Below are 17,724 nucleotides of genomic sequence, written 5' to 3'. Positions count from 1 at the left end.
CATACCTGACTGCGTTAGACTAGTCTCACTCGAAGATGCAAAAAAGCGTTTGAATGACGACAGGTTCAGATGAAAGGTTTGAACCCGGTAATCATTACAGCTTATTTCGTAGTGTTCTGTTATGTTTACATTACATTCTTCACGGTTTCACCCAAACGAAAAAGAAAATAGATATATTCGGGATAATATGGAAAATACTCACCAATTACCTTTGATGATTCCTCATCCATGCTACAAATGTGAAATATGCCATGCTACAATAATGGAATAAAAAAAAACTTTTTTTTCTGACATCGCCTAACTAACCTATGAACAGTTTGAACAGGGCGCAGGAGACGCCACTACTGAAATGTCCTCCACGATGCCCTGATTTTATCCCCATCGAGAATTTGTGGGTGATTCCTGATACCAGAGTTGACAAAACTACTGTTACTAATCAAATAACTATTTTGAAGCCCAGGAGCGTACTGCTGAGCGTTCTAGCGCCCTATGTTATTCAAGTACTCACGAGTGAGACTCGATGTTGTACGGGAAAGGGTTAAAAATCAAAAGCTTGTTTTGCTTCTCAACATGTAGGTCGAAAAAAAAACTTCAAAAAAGTGTACTGTTTTTCCCACAGCATTCATCTTGTTCCATCATGGAATCATTCAATTGAATAAATTAATTGAAAAAGCATCATTAGAAACTCAACAACAACCGTTAGTAGCTGTCGCTAGTTCTGATACTGTCAGAATTTGTGCGGAATTAAATCGAAGAATGATCAAACTAACTTTGTTAGCAAGCCAAATAAAGTTCTTCAAAGCGGTCACACGTTGTCATTATGTTTATAAAATTTGTCAGGCGATCTTTGGTGGGATTAAAACCGATGTATATTGAAATACAAATTTACAAAAAAATTGTCTTAGATAAAAAAAACGAAATAAATCGATCTTCTGAATATCGATCCAAGATCGTCCAATCCTAGACCAAACATATATAATAGCTTCACCTAGATTCACTATCCCTAATATGACATCCTCGAAAGCGATCGAAACGTTGACATTAAATAAAATTTGTCAGGTGGTGAGATTAAAATCAATGTAATTAAAATTCTAAGGATAGCCAAGTCGGGGATTCTAGGTAGGTAATCAACCTCGTGCTGAACTTTCCCGCTACTTTTACCTGTGATCTTTCGAACAATGCGATATCTGTTAAAATTGAAGCAATTAAAATAATAACCATGATAATCATCATGACAACACCGTATACTAATAATGTATTTCGGAGAAACAATCAGAAAGAATATCGTTTAATCTATCACAATAATCCTCATCAAAGAATACTGTCATAAACACCCCTTTGCTGCAAAAAAATAGATGGTTGCTTTGTATGTCTACAAAAAACGGATTAACACTTGTTTGGTAAACACAATGAAATCAATAAAATAATCATACTCTTTTTTTCTACTTTCAGCCAAAATTCTTTTCTTCTATCTTATTTTCTACGCATTACTAGTTGGATTCTTCTCAGCGATGCTTGCAGTGTTCTGGCAAACGTTAGATATGAAAATGCCTAAATATCAACTCGGTGAATCGTTGATAGGATCTAATCCGGGTAGGTATTACTATATAGGTACTATAGAATATAAACTTTTAAGTCAAAAACAAAGTATTGCCTGGATTCGGAAAGCCATGATGCATCAAACCATCCACAAAACAAATAGTGGCATAACCTTCTGGTAATGATTCGATGAGTCTTGTTAAGTACTATGAAGCGGCGTTAGTGTCAATCATAAATCGTGGTGGGAACTTCGGTTGAAGTCTCATCTAGGTCAGACAATTTTTGTTAATGAAAATGGTACAGTAAGCACGCGTGTCTTATATCCGACTAATACCTGGATTGAATACTAATAAAAATGACGAGGGTAATCACAACGGTAAGAAGGTTATGTTGCTCAACACTTGAAACGGTGATTTTCTACTGTTTTTTTTTTCAATTCGTGCGAAGATAGCTTTAACTAGAGGGAAATGAACTGCATAGTTTTCAAGTCTCTCCAGTCCAGTTCTTCTGAACTCTGATAGATTTTTAGACACTGGACCTTCCTTCTTGAACTTGTCAAGGCCACAATTGCCCAGTAACATTCAAGCAATCTCTTCTTAAAGCATTGTTACACATAAATTTGAAAAAAGTTGAAGATCGCATGCCACACGTGCAAATGGCTTGCCATACGAGCACTGTTTGGCCGAATTTGTCAATCGCAACAGTCGTATCCGCAAATGGTACACTCTTTCCAATCAATTTGGTATAAAATTGTGGTCCCGGCAGCGATCTGGGATCTTCTTTGACGGATGTTTCGTTATCCATGTTATCCATGAGCTCGTGTTTTAGCGCGATCTTGCTGCTCCGGTGTTTGTTTGGCCACTTTTTGCTTTTTATAGATCCTTAGACCTTGTCTTTGTTTAATCCGCTGAATCATCCCACTGGTTTTGAACTTTATGGCCAAATCACGAATAGATGCAGACCTGTTCTGAATATAACTTTTCGGTCCAATTCGGGATTACTTGGTCCGGGGTTTCGTCCACTTCTGCTGAGATTCTCGAAAGAACACTCAGTACCGAACCTTGCGATGATTCGTTCAACACTTTCGGGATAAACTTTGATTTTGTTTACTATTTTGTGGTATGTAACACCCTTTTCGGTACACCAATTGTGCAGAATTTTCTTTTTAGTTTCCAAATCGATCCGCGACATTTCGAAAATTACTTTACGACCGCAACTAAATGACTTGTATTTCGATTTTTGACATGTAAACAACGCGTGCTCTGATTACACGACAAAAAAAAACCCGTTTGTGTATAGTAACGTGTTAAATGTTCAAGACTACTTTTCGATACACTCCTTATTCTGACGCTCGGTAAGGATTGGAAATTGATCATACATGATAAAGTACACACTAATTATGATATTCATTGATATAAATGATGAAATATTATTTCTGTTTGAAGTTTAATGATTACAAAATACAGGAAATTCTATACGTTCTCACTATGACCCCGTTTTTATTCATTGTCGTCCCACTTGAACATTGTAGATCGGTCCCACTTGCACATTGTAGATCGACAGTCCTGCTCAGAAGTTTTTTACACTGTTGTGTAGGATATCCCCAATTTGTTTCCGACACTTTGATGAAATGTCAGGATTACGTTTGAAAACACTGGCCATTCATTTTCTGTCACTGCAGCGATCTGGTTTCGGTTTCCTCCTGATCCAGTCTTGATCATTTCACCTTTAGTGGGAAGAGCAAATCATAGCCTTATCTATCACAATGCATTACGTTTCACGTCGGGTCTGTAGCAGAGTGTCAATGACTGTAAAAAATGAATGACTTCAATGATCCGGCATACACTAATCTAAGTTATATTTCGTTCCCACAGGTCTCGGTTTCCGGCCTATGCCAACGGATGCCGAGAGTACGCTGATCTGGTACAAGGCTTCAGACACTGGCAACGTCGAAGCTTGGACCAAACCAATTGATGAGTTCTTAGACTGTGAGTATCTTCGCAGCACTCGCCAGGTGTATATTCAATTTACTAGGACAATTTTTAACTTCAGTGTACCTACAAGAAGAGGATAATCGCGTTGACTGCTCGTTCGATAGTCCACCACCGGAGGGCAAAGTTTGCAAAGTTCCTATGAATGAATGGGGTCCCTGCACAAAAGCGAACCGATATAACTTCAAAAAGAAGAGCCCCTGCATATTCTTGAAGTTAAACAAGGTTAGCATTCATAACACAGATGTAACAATGGTACGTGCTATAATGTTTCGTTTTGTTATTACGCAGATTTTCAACTGGGTCCCAGATTTGTACAACACCACTGAAGGTCTGCCCGAGAACATGCCGGATGATCTCCGGGAGCATATCGGTTCTGAGCTCGGTCGAGGAGACAAGAACGTAAGTTTGGGTAATTGCATTTCAAGGAATCATATGACCTAGTCCTACCTTCGTCCAGGCTAACATCGTTTGGGTTTCGTGCGGCGGAGAGAACCCAGCTGACAATGAACACATCGGTCCCATCAACTACATCCCACGTCGAGGATTCCCGGGATACTTTTTCCCATTCAAGAACATCGAAGGCTACCTGCCACCAATCGTCGCAGTGCACTTCGAAAGTCCCAAAAGTAAGTAGAACGGAATATATACCGTCCAAAGGATTCTTTGGTTTTTTGGAGGTGAAATGACAATAGGTATTGGGATACGAAACATTCAATGGCACTGTAATCTAGAACATTCTGGCTTTGGAAATCAAGAAAAGTATTGCTCCCGTTGCTATTTATTCATGTTTCGGCTCCCACCTTACAGATAACTCTCTTCTTTCGGAAAAATAGCATACCTTTAAAGTCTATCAATTTATCTATCAACTTCTGGCAAAAATTTCATGCATACATCGGTTAAACATCGTTAATCATTAAAGTTAAGCATCGGTGCTTATTCACATGCTTGGTTCCGTTCCAGACCAGTATGCATGCAGTTTGGATTCTCTGAGGCGAAAATCTCTGAGTGCATTATCTTTTGAAATAGAAAGCCTGTCATGACTATTTCGTCTAATTGCTTTCATTTAATTTTCTATTATTTACCGTTCTGAATCATATTTCGGACAACATCATATTTCAGACACTTTGTTCTTATATCTTGAATTGCTTGATGCACTGATGATATAACTACAAAATTAATATCACAATTGCTTCTTTAGAATAATTACTTGGTTCACTATCACTTCATTAGAGAATTACATTACATTATCGTTTGTTTTTGACATTTGCTTAGCGTGAGCACGTAAAATTTACCCCTTCATCAATATTTAAATTTCTCCCGTGTTTCATCAGTTCTCATCATCATTAACAGTTTACTGTGATTGCTTGATAAGTGTTTCGCAGTTGACTATAACATATAATCAAGTGTAATGTAATTTTCGCCCAAAAAATTATAAAATAAAGTGTCCGAAATTTGAATTCAATCTGTCCGAAATTTAATTCAGTGTCCGAAGTTTGATTTTTATTCGCTTCAATTGAAAAGCATTTTGTTCGATGATTTTTTTTATGTTTTCAATCAAATAGGTACCAAGATAGAAAGCTTAAAAGCATATTAAACTAATTTATTAAAAATATTAACCAAATAATACCTGTGCATAAAGTTTAGATCTGTTTTCTGCATCATATGCCATAAGCGTCCGAAATATGATTCAGAGCGGTATATCATATGTTAGGTTGAATTGTTACACGATTCATCTGAAAATCACATAGGAAATCTAATATTTTATCCTAGCTGGAAGGTATATCGATACCAATTGAAACTATTTATACAAAGCATTGAAAACTTAAAGGAAAAGATTAATCTTATACCAATCTAAGTACCCTCGTTTGATAGAATAGTTGCGTTCAACATTTAGTTGTACAACGATATAGCAAGTCAACACCAGATTATGAATAAAAATTTCGTAACGAACTGGGAGTGGAACACAACTTTCCCAACGCATGCGTCGTGTTCAAACTATATACGTTTGTGGCAAAAGAAAAAAACGGTTAGAGTATATGCTGGATGAGGGTATTGAGGGAGTAGGATATATTATTGGAAAAATCCGTTGAATCGATTTTTTCATCTGCTTTTTTAGTTTGAAAATGTACCGAAAGGAGGTCGCAACAAAACTATCAGGATTTGAGAGAAAAATCAAATGATATAAGTTTTAATTTTTGAAATTCTGTAGAATATTGTCTTTTTCATTGTTGTGTCTCTATGGGCTACATCGCAACTTTTTGGAATAGTTATGCATATGTGAAAAATTTAATTAATCTCTCCTCGCCCAAACTAACGCGAAAATTAACGCCCCATTTGTTTTGAGCATAACTTCTGTCCGCCGTCGACAGTCCTTTATTGATGTTGCATATCGGCCTTATTTTTTCTACAGCTAAATTGCACCCAGTCCTCTTGGTTCTATTTGCAAGATTCATCACTCGACGAAAGTGACGGATATAGACGACTTTCTCTTCCGATGGGCTAATATCTCTTCCATTTAGATGGCGTCCGATAAAAAATACTTGGGTTCGGCCAATTTCACATTTTCCTTTATCGATCGTTATTCCCCACTTCTCTCATCGATTCATGACCCTGGAAAGTGCTCTGTCATGCAGCTCTAGATTTTTACCAGAAACCAGAATATCGTATATGAAACTTTCACACACAATTCATACAAGAGATGAGGTGTTTGTACCCGCAGTACCTGTAGTACGAAACGAACGTTGTTATTACAAGGGACTCCTCAGCTAGCCCAACATGATGGAGCGCACGATGGGATCCATCAGTGAAAACATGTTGTAGTTGTTCAAATGCAGATTTATGTCATTAAACATGGGTTATGGATGTTTTTTATTGTTTTATTTGAGAAACTTCCTAGGGGGCTGGAACTTTGGCTCAACTTTGTAAAAACGGCCTATATAGTGCTGCGATGTTTTAAACAGGGTTTTACCACATATGAACATTACATTCCTTTTCCTTGTTTCTTGCTTTTCCGGGTCGTTTAGCGAGAATGTCAACTTGCCATGGCCACAGGCCAGTGAAGGAAAACCATTCGAAGTTGTCGACTGTGCTTGTTCTCCTGATCGCGAAAGGAACAAGTTCGATACACATTTTCTTGTTCAGATTTTGAAACTGAGGTCGGCATTTTTCAGGAAACAGACCATGGCAGCAGTTCTCGATAGGTCGCCACACAGAACATCACGGATGCTCCTACTGATACCATAGAAGCTTTTGAGGTGCTCATACTTCGAGTGGACACTGATAAAGCGTTCCACCGAGTTGTGGACCTAGCGTGGGTCGCAGAATGGGCGAAACGTCCCCTGTAGAAGCTATGTGACACGTTGCAGAAGTCAATTCTCAATCTGGACGCGATTCGAAAAGCTTGAACGTCTTCAAATCTCAAGATGGAGCCCGTGATCTTCCGGACTAACGGTTTCACCTCTGCAAACTAATGTTTTTAGGATCTCATCTCTGGTCAGGCTCGTCAATTCGTGGCCATGGATGAGGCGAATGTTAATGATGGCGTTATTCACCTGTGAGATTTGTAGTTTTTAATAATTTTAACCAGGAGGAACATCCCTTTTTTACTCCTTCAGAGTGATACTGGAAGTTCATGTTACCGACAATATTTCCCAGAATACTTGAGATTCAACGGCGAGGGATTGCAACATTTATTTACTAGTGTCGCAACCGAAAAATCATAATTGAAATAGAGATGACCATGAAAAAAAACTACAAAAGACGAAATGAACCAACTTTTCTTTGAATACTACATTTATTAAGTCTTTTGAAAAATCGATTCGACGACCGACGCCCTACCGGCAGCCTTACTGATCTGTCATGGCCATGACGAACAACTGATCCCCCGATTGTGGTTCTTTGGGAGGGGTTGGCGAACTTCGGTACAACGTCTATCGTCAGCCGCTATTTCTGGGCGATTGCCTACTGCTAAAAACGGCTGGCCTGGATTGAGGCTCCCGCATACAAACGTCAATTTTAGCCACAGTTTGGCTCCCGGTCCGAGGCGCGGGACGATGAGACTACCTTGCCCTCGGTCTCCCTCAAGTATCGGACATGGTTGTTTCACAGTTGTCACCAATGCTGCTGCAAAACACTTAATAAGGGTGTCTATGGAGGATTTAGGGAAAATTTGGTCCCCTGAATTACGCTATTGAGAATTCAAATTGTGCAATTGACGATGGGTATTGCGGACAATATCGAATGTTTCATCACGTGTTTCATCAGAGTAGAGAATATTTCACAAAATCAAAGAAACCTTCCTTGTTTGATACAAGCAACAGTGCCAATGTTGAAAGCTTATGAATGCATCAATCGATCGTCGATTCGAATTAGTGGGGGGTTAAATTTGTGCTGAGCATTTCTAGAATAAGAAATCGTTTCTTGCACCGGATATTCTGGTGAACCGCTGGATGGCAAGAGAGTTCAATATTTAATCGTTTGCTGTGGAAGGGAGTGTACTGAAAAGGATCATTCTGATTACGTTAATGTTAGCTTTGAGTAGATTTGATGCGGAAGCTCTTATGGGTTCCGTACATCATTGGTATTCATATCATTAGGGTGTGTGTGTACGATTGAAATGCACGTAAGCATTGTTGATTATGTACGTTGTCAAAGATCTACAGTGATACAAACTCGTGATCGTACCCCGTCATGCCGATCTATTAGGCTGTCAAAAAAGTCCTGCGGTATTTTTTTTTTAATTTTCATTTGTTCATAAAATTAGTTACAATCATCTGTTTTAAGTCAAATATGCGCCGTTTTGTTCGATGACTTGTTCCCAACGAGATGTCAACTTCATAATACCCCTGTTATAGAAGCTCGCTTCCTTATTGGCAAAAAACTCGGATAGCCAATTTTCACAGGCCTCTTTTGTGGCTAACTTCTGACTACTTAGCTCGTTCGCCATGGACAAAAACAGGTTGTAGTCACTTGGTGCAAGGTCCGGACTATACGGCGGATGCAAAAGAACCTCCCATCCGAGCTCCCGGAGCTTCTGGCGCGTCACCAAAAAAGTGTGTGGTCTGGCGTTGTCCTGATGGAACACAATGCGGCCTCTGTTTATCAAAGATGGCCTCTTCTTCATGAGTGCTACCTTCAAGCGGTCCAGTTGTTGGCAGTACAGGTCCGAATTGAGCGTTTGGCCATAGGGAAGCAGCTCATAATAGATTATTCCTTGACAATCCCACCAAACACACAGCACGGCTGCTACTATGCCGGACTTTCTCGGCTAACGAAAACGTTGAAACCATCGTTGTGCGGTGGAAATGGAAACTGTATCGGGTCCATAAACTGCACAAATTTTATTGGCAGCTTGAGATGCATTTTTGCCTTTGTCATAGTAGTACTGTAAAATATGTCGGATTTTCTCTTTATTTTGCTCCATATTTGCGACACTATAACTCACGAACGACTTAACCAAACAAAACACTGTCAAGGACTATATTATAGTGCGCAAAAATACCTTTCCAACAAGCTGTAGTATGACTCGATACAACGAATACAACTAGAACTACGCGCTTACAACGACACCTCGCGGAAATACCGCAGGACTTTTTTGACAGCCTAATATTTTCCCTTCTTTTGGAAGCCGAAAACAAGCTTTAGAAACATTCTATTTAGATAAATTCATAGTGTCACATGGGAGTGAAAAGGTTTGCTCTCTGTTTTCAGAATAATGGTTTTTATTTTTCAACAATGGCGAATGTATGTGCGAATATATGAAAAGTGACTCAAACTCATATTCGTACGGTGTTTGAAATTTAATTAAATTTCGAAGAAATTGGTCAGTTTCCGAATTCCATCTTTAGTACGGTAACCCTTGTTCATTGCAACTGTCTTTAGCTGCCTTTAGCCGTTATCTACGAGTTTCTTTAGTGTATTCGGAAAGAAAATTCATCCATTAATTCATCGACTATTTTTAGAATGGTTATTTTTAAAAATCTGATGGTTTCTAACATTTCTTCCCAGATTTCTTCCATGTCCCATGTCTCTCATGATGTCGGGAGATTGTGGGAGCATCAATAACTTTTAAGAAATTATAATGAAACCAAGTGCAAACTTTATGTGCTTTGGGTCATTATTTTGGTAAAACCTGAATCCTTGAAGCAATCCCATTAACACTTTGCTTCATATTTTTCTTCAGGATGTGCAAGTAATTATTATGATCCTTTACACCATCGATGAAAACCAAATTGAACCAAAAAAAGGTTTGTAATGTGCCGAGGTTTGTCCGGTTTTAGAAATTACCATTTTTGAATGAAAACATTCGAATTCACAAGTAGATGTTGCATTTATTTTTACTTGAGTTTACTGTCATTCTATTGATCCATTCATAATCTAGGCTTTCTTCAGAATATTGCCTTTTCTTGGGCGTTTCAAAAGTGGTATCCTCAACACACTCAACACAAAGAAACCTTATTTCTGCTATGTGCGAAGGATCAAAGAATCTGTATCAAATTTTGTGTGGAAACAATATTAAGTGCGCGAAGACATTGCGAATGTTGATTGTGACATCTGGTGAACCTACCTAGGAGCGAAGCAACGTTTATCGGAGTTCGAAAAAATGTTCTCGGAGGTTCGAAAAGATGTAAATGACGCAAAGCGTACCGGAAGCCCGAGCACGTCAACAACTGAAATCGAATACAAGTAAGGTAAATGATTTTGGTTTATCCAGTCGAAAATATGATCATGGTTTGCCCACTTTTTTTAATGCTCTAATTCAGCGCTCATGTGTGAAATAAGGTATTCGAATGTTTCAAAACATATAAATTGTTTTTTTATGATTTACAGTAGTTTTATAGTTTATTTTTACATATTTTAAAGGATTAGAAAAAAAACACCTTCTATTTGTGTCAATGCGCCCTTCATTCGAGCTAACTTTTAATCGATCACCAGATGATTATTTGGCACGTATTCAGATCTTTTCTGTATTATAACACTTACAAATATTCTAAACATCATGCTTGCACACCATTTGTATCAGATTTACATAGCTAAACCATTAAATTAACGCATTTTGATGAACTCAATTATGATCATGAGTTGTCCAATTCAATAATGTTATTTTGTCCACATGATTTCTACGGCAACCGCTTGACGCGCTGGAGTTTGTTTATTGTGTCCTTCGCACATAGCAGAAATAAAGTTTCCCTATGTTGAGTTTGTTGAGGATAACACTGTTAAAACGCCCAAGAAAAGACAATATTCTGAAGAAAGCCTAAATTATGAATGGATCAATATAATGACAGTAAACTCAAGCAAAAATAAATGCAACATCTACTTGTGAATTCGAATGTTTTCATTCAAAAATGGTAATTTCTAAAACCGGACAAACCATGATCATTTTTTGGTCAAACCATGATCATAATTCCTCTTTAAGAAAAATCGTAAAAAAAACTGAAAAATTGAATAATTTCAACACTTTATGGTAATATTAGCAACCACAGACTTGGGGTTTTTCAACAAACCCAAACTCGTATCGATTATGTGTGATTTTTATGTTTTATGTGCGGCATCGATGGCTATTGAAAGAGGACCATGTTTGAACAGGGCAACCTTCATTGCATCCGCATCTCCGGATGTTACGTTAACCCATCCAGTTATGGGAGAGTAGAGTAGAGTAGAGTATTCTTCCTCGGACGGGATTCCACCGAACTCGTTTTCAAAAAGTAGGAAGACTCGATGTGTCCAGTCGTACCGGAAGACCAGCATGACAAGCAACCAGATTGACCTTTCACGGGTGTAACAGCGCCGGGAATACGCCAATCCAAGCTTTCTGGCAGATCGTCAAGAAGGTCTTCCACTTTGTAGGGGAATGGTTGTCCTCCAATGTACGTATTGGACGACTTAAAGCCACGTAGAGCCTTCAGTTCTTCGTCGGTTCGATCGGCCAAATGATTAACAGTAACGGTGAATCTCTTGTTGGTACGGTTATGCGAATGAATGAATCGAAAATTTTGTCGGAATAGATCTCGCCGACGGTCATATTCCTTTTCGCTGTTGTAGCTTTTACTATGCTTGATCTTGAAGCGACTGAATTCGTTATCCAGATGTTCTTCCGAACGGGGGTGAATAAATACTATATCACTTGATGTAATGTAAGTTTACACTTTTGTCGGCTTGTATAATAGAATTTTATACGTTATTTGTTTACGTTGCGCTTCGTGAATACCCTTATCATATAACAATGCTAAACTTCGAGGAGAACAAAATATATAAATGACTCTAGGAACTGCCAAATACGTGCATTTGGATGCCGGATAGGTATTTGTGAAGGTATTTGTGAAGATTTCTCATTGCTAGTTAGAATTTCTGTCTTGAATTCAACCGCAACAAACACCTTATGTGTAATGTCAGGAAAAATGATACAAGTTACGAATAACATAATGACATAATTTATGCAAGAAGCCTAAGCGTAACTATTTCTTTATCTTAGTGTGTCTGGGTTTAATGGCAAATCTTTTTTTCTGTATTATAGTAACTTTCAACATATTTGGCTGGTTCGTCACTTTTACCTTCCACTACGGAAGAATGTCGGGAGTGAGAATGTTAAATCATTGAAATTTGTTTGAAGTTAAAAAAATCTTCGGTCACACCCTTAACGAATGTTGGTGTTTACACCGTTTACAATCCTTGTAAAGAAAAACGGAGAAGTTTAAGAGAACAATTTGTAGATATCTTTTAATAGAATCAAAAGGTATCTGTCAATTCTTCTCATTTTCAGTCATGTTTTTATTAGGAAGGAAACTCAAACTGTTCGTCTTGCTTTAATGAGTTCCATGGATTTTCAGGTGCGGTATGTTGCACTAGGATGTGTATGCAAACTGAGCTTCGCTCGGATTTAGTAGTTGGATTTTGTTTTCGTAATTGTATTTGTTTTTATAGTTCACATGATTTGGAAGTTGAAGTTTTTTTACATGATATTTCCAAAAAACAGAGGGGTTTGTTTTCCGTTTTTGAGTTGTGATTTTCTAAATTTAATATGTCTTGGTTGTAACTATAACAGATGAACTAATTTTATTCCGAACCTGCCATATGCATAGTTAGAAACCATAAGATTGTCTTATCAAAGTATTTAATCTAATCAAAATGGATATCGATATCAGAATCAATTGCATAATAAGGCTATGTTCCCACTGCAGCTGGCGTCAGCGTGGCGTGAACGGGGCGTGTTCACTTCTCGCAACGATATTTTAATTCACTCACATTGCACCGAGCCAGCGGCGTGTCTTCAGCGTGTTTTATACAAATTGTCAATATTCACATGATTTGGAAGTTGAAGTTTTTTTACATGATATTTCCAAAAAACAGAGGGGTTTGTTTTCCGTTTTTGAGTTGTGATTTTCTAAATTTAATATGTCTTGGTTGTAACTATAACAGATGAACTAATTTTATTCCGAACCTGCCATATGCATAGTTAGAAACCATAAGATTGTCTTATCAAAGTATTTAATCTAATCAAAATGGATATCGATATCAGAATCAATTGCATAATAAGGCTATGTTCCCACTGCAGCTGGCGTCAGCGTGGCGTGAACGGGGCGTGTTCACTTCTCGCAACGATATTTTAATTCACTCACATTGCACCGAGCCAGCGGCGTGTCTTCAGCGTGTTTTATACAAATTGTCAATATGTTTTTGAATGGAAGAATGAAAATTGGTTTATTATTAAATATTCCAACATCGTTGGACGTGTCCAGGACAAAAATTGGACGGTGAAAAACGTGAAAATAAAAAAAAACCAGAAAAATTAAAATTATGTCACTACTACAAACGAACATATGCAAGAGAGAAGCGGAGAAGTACAAATATCGCCGGCGTGAAGTGTTTTCGTTTGCACGCCAGCCACACGCCAAAACCACCCTCAGTCTGGTGTGAACACATCGGTAAGAACACACACGATTAATCGTGAGCATCACACGCCCCGCCCAATCCACGCTGACGCCCCGCTGCAGTGAGAACAAGGCCTAATGTCTAATGCTTTCAATCTTGCAACACTCCTTCGCAATTTCGGCTTTTCCTGTCGTAAGCTCGCTTTCTCTGCAAAGAGGGATATTGATGAAACTGAGCAGCTCTGGAGCCACCTTTAAACTAGTACCGTAATCGCCTTGTTTCGTGAGTTGATAGGTTTTCACCATGCCACCGTAGTAATCGATACGTGAGCGGCCATGCTCACTATCATACCAAGCGTTGTAAGGTTCACTGATCTAAGCGTACGAAATGTTCAGAACGCCACTGGGCAAGTAAACTTTAGGCCACCTCGGGGGATTGGTTCCAAGGGCTGCTACAACGAAGCAGGTTACTACAGTAAACAGGCGAAGCATTGGAATTCGGAATGTGCTGAATGTGAATGTGCCAATAGAATTATCCATATCAACATATCAACCATATCAACAAAAAAGTTAAATTGTGCTTAATGACGCTGTAAACAAACTAAATGACGGATCCGGCTCAAAATTTACATGGAGTCCGCTGACAGTAGTACCAGCTTAAAAAAAAGGAAAATTTAAAAAAATGTTAAGCTGGAAGATTAAAAATTACAAATTCCCGTTATATATTCCACAGAAATGTATAAGGAACATATGTAACGTGTATGTATAACGTTCGTCTCATCTTTTTTATTTTCCACTAGATGGCGTTTTAATCAACATTGAGTGCAAAGCATGGGCACGCAACATCATGCATGATCGAGCAGACCGAAGAGGGTCCGTCCATTTCGAGCTGATGGTTGACTAAGAAACGCGGCCATCGTCCCTAGTAGCAGCTGGCAAGAGTAAGGCAGGTCGAAAAAGATGAGTGTAGGTGCAGATATGATAACAACACAAACAACAACAACAGCAACAACAAAGTAAGATCGAACAAGTGTGTAAGCGAGCCAACAACACAGCCACCACTAGAAAGCACGGGACAATTAATAACAGCTAAGCATTGATCCAACTAATATAAAAAGCAAAAGCAAAAAAAAAAGATGGAGTGGGCGACGATATATGAAGCGCGGTCAAACGTCCGAAAGTGTGTAATTCAAACTTAAAACAACAAATTTAGGTGCGATCTTTAATCAATTTCAAATATAATTAACAAATACAACAAAAATAGAGGGTAATGATAGAGGTGGGAGGAGAAACAAGCGCGAAACATCATCTCGTATAGGACGAAATCAATGAAAAAAAAAAACAATACATGTATAGCTATAATATGTGTACTCATGTTGAAATCGCGAACATAAAAAAAACTCTATATAGTTATAACATACGAAGAAAGAGTTAGCCCAACCGGAACGCGAAATTTAGCAGCCATGTGAAAGGCATGAGTCGGTGTTTTTAGTAATGTGATTGGAGCGAAGCGACTGAAGAAATGCAAGTGGAATATACACACACTTACACAGAGGCGATAGGGAAGCCTCTGGAATTCTTCTGAAAAAAAGGCTAGAAGTTGTACATTTCGGGAGTCATTATTTATGCAGTAATTTGAAAACGCCGAATCAGTTTGTTTTCGAGTTTCGAGGAGCTGTGTACAAAGAAAGACCTGAGGAAAATAGTGTGCAAATCGATTAGAACACAAATGCAACCGAAGATGGCTTATTTTTTGTATGAGTCCCAAAAACTTAAACATTGTGAAGCTTTTACATAGGGAAATAATGAGCAACAGCAAAACATACACAGATAGTATACATTTGTGATTTTAAAAAAATTGCGAATAAACCTTGTTTGGTTCACTTGGTTTTAAAGTTTGATACGTTGGAATCAATTAGACAGTAGCTACTAAAGTCACAAGTGTATCCGTGAAGTATATCAGTAAAACTGAGACAGCAGCAGCAACAGCAGCAAACAAAACAAAAAAAACAGTTAGAAAAATACAGAAGAGTAGTTGCTAAACAAAGAAATTAGTGCGATCATGCAGTTAAACCATCTGAACGAGAAACAAATTTAAGGGCCTCTTTCTATTCTTACACTCACTGCCCAACAAAAGAAAAAAATAAAATAAATCATGAAAATGCCCAAGTAAAGTCATGTTTATAAACGCATATAAACACAGGAGCAAAAGCAGTTAAGTAAATTTAAAAAAATAAATAATTCGGTGTATTTACACAATGAGAAACGAACCATGCAAAACAAAAAAGTTAAATTGATAAAAGAATTAGGGATTTCGAGATTCAATGAGTAATGCATTATAAAATAAAATTCACTCAAACTGCGGCGGTTGTGTCCAACAGCCATGCACAGTTCAAATTGAACTGAGCAAATGTTGGATCCACCCCTGCAGCAATGAGCGCGAATATAATTGTTTCTAAATCAGTCCCATTGGCACATAACGCTCTGAATTTAAGCGCCATCATATGGTGTCCGGAGGAGCTAATTCGACAGTAAACATCAGTGTTGGAAGCGAAACTATTTTTTTTTTTTGAGATAAGAGGAAAAAAGTTGTTGAAATTATTATTAACAAAACTATTATTGGAGAATCTTGATAGAAAACGAATGATAAAACCAGATACAAAAAAAATTGAGCCTCGTATAAATAACAAAAACATCTCTTGCGTAAAACAGATAAGATAAATAGATAAAAACGGCATTGCAATTGAATGTTACTGATTGTGCGCCAAATGCATTTTTAACGCGCTTTTTTTTTGTTTCTCCCTTACCGGTATAACATTGATTCCGCGATGGATGTAGATTACACGATGATTTCGTTTTGTGTAGAACTAGTTTTCGCTTCTAGTGTATGTGTCGGTTTGTTTGTTATTTATTTTCTAGTGTTAAATAATTTATTTGAATCCAAAGTATTCCAATTTATTATAGTTTATCCAGAGTTTTCTTTAATTTCCTTGCGCACTGTGTTCATATATTGAGAACAAAAAAAGAAGTTATTGAAGTTTATAACACTGTTTAAGTGAAGCGTAGATTAACTGTAATAAACGATTAACTAAACAATAATAGAACACACATTATAGAAAGGAACAAAAAGAATGGAATATCACGCCGTAACATTCATACTTTTTGAACATATGCGCCTGTAGTTTTATACACATTTAGTCAATATTTTGAAGGTAAACGAAGTGAATTATTAATGAAAATAGAAGTTTATTTTAGTTGTATTTAGTCGTTTGAATTATATTGTAAGATGCTAATTGAGATAAAGATAAAAATACTACATTTATTACAGGAGGTATGTGGAATCGATTGTAATGAAATAATAGATTTCGATCGACTGTGAATAAATATTAGAATTTCCCGTTATTTCGAGAATTGCCGCTGAACTTAAACGAGTTAAAATAGCTAAAGATTTTTTTTTTCGTTACAGACTGGAATGCTTACACATAGACAGCGCGAGTAAAACAGTAAAACTGATTGTTAGATTCAGAAAACCGCAAGCATACAGTTAATAAGCTCTCGTATGAATTAAGCAACCGCTTCAACCTATCGAAAACAATAAAAAGAATCAGATAGAGTCATCTAGATTCACTTATGAAACCCCAGGACAAAGTCGCTTTCTGGTAAATCACAAGATACATTAAATAAGACGTTGAAGAGGTTCTTAAAGCAAAAAAAAGTTTCATTCACTTGTAATAAGAAATAAACTAAAGAACACCCACCACATACACACGAGTACAGCTAAACGTAAAAAAAATAATGGAAAATATAAACGAAGTAATGAAAGTAAACAAAAACAAGTAATGTAAAGCTATTATCTTTTTAATGAATAATTATTGAAATAAAAACTGAGAAATCTGTAGAGACGAACCCAATTAGTTTTGAATAACATGAATTGATGAAATGAAATTTCGTACACACAGCATACAAATAAACCCATTTCCAGCTGTCAACATCCCTGAATGTTTTCTCCTTCAAACCGTCATCCCGAAAATATATCCAATTTGTTCACGAGCACCTATCACACTTTTATGTTGCAAATCCGCTGTTCTCACACTCTCGCATCAAAGGATAAGTCACCTCGGCTTTCTCTATCTACTGTTGCAATGGACCACTATCAAACTGACACTTTTGTACTCAAATGGCATAAAATGTTCGACCGTTCCAAACACGTCGCTATTTCTACAACAGGTATTTGAAGTAAAGAACAACTTAATGATTTACTTCCTCAAAAATGTTTACATTTAACGTAACCATAGGTGAAGTCTACGGGAACAAACAAAAAG

The 17,724-nt window shown here is 37.5% G+C and overlaps 1 protein-coding gene across 9 annotated transcripts in view; it reads left to right on the top strand.

Annotated features, from left to right (window-relative positions):
* The window catches only part of LOC129772962 (sodium/potassium-transporting ATPase subunit beta-2), a 71,617-nt gene extending 54,309 nt beyond the window's left edge, over positions 1-17,308 (top strand). For all 9 annotated transcript variants that reach the window (XM_055776499.1, XM_055776496.1, XM_055776500.1 and 6 more), the window contains 6 exons: positions 1,453-1,593; positions 3,414-3,527; positions 3,592-3,755; positions 3,822-3,932; positions 3,991-4,159; positions 14,203-17,308. In XM_055776499.1, coding sequence (XP_055632474.1) covers positions 1,453-1,593; positions 3,414-3,527; positions 3,592-3,755; positions 3,822-3,932; positions 3,991-4,159; positions 14,203-14,306 — 803 coding nt within the window. In that variant the 3' untranslated portion in view covers positions 14,307-17,308. The remainder of the gene's footprint in view (positions 1-1,452; positions 1,594-3,413; positions 3,528-3,591; positions 3,756-3,821; positions 3,933-3,990; positions 4,160-14,202) is intronic.
* Positions 17,309-17,724: the final 416 nt, after the last annotated feature.

Source organism: Toxorhynchites rutilus, chromosome 3 (genome assembly GCF_029784135.1).
Source record: "Toxorhynchites rutilus septentrionalis strain SRP chromosome 3, ASM2978413v1, whole genome shotgun sequence".
Taxonomy (NCBI): domain Eukaryota; kingdom Metazoa; phylum Arthropoda; class Insecta; order Diptera; family Culicidae; genus Toxorhynchites; species Toxorhynchites rutilus.
This window is presented reverse-complemented; position numbering and strand designations above follow the sequence as displayed.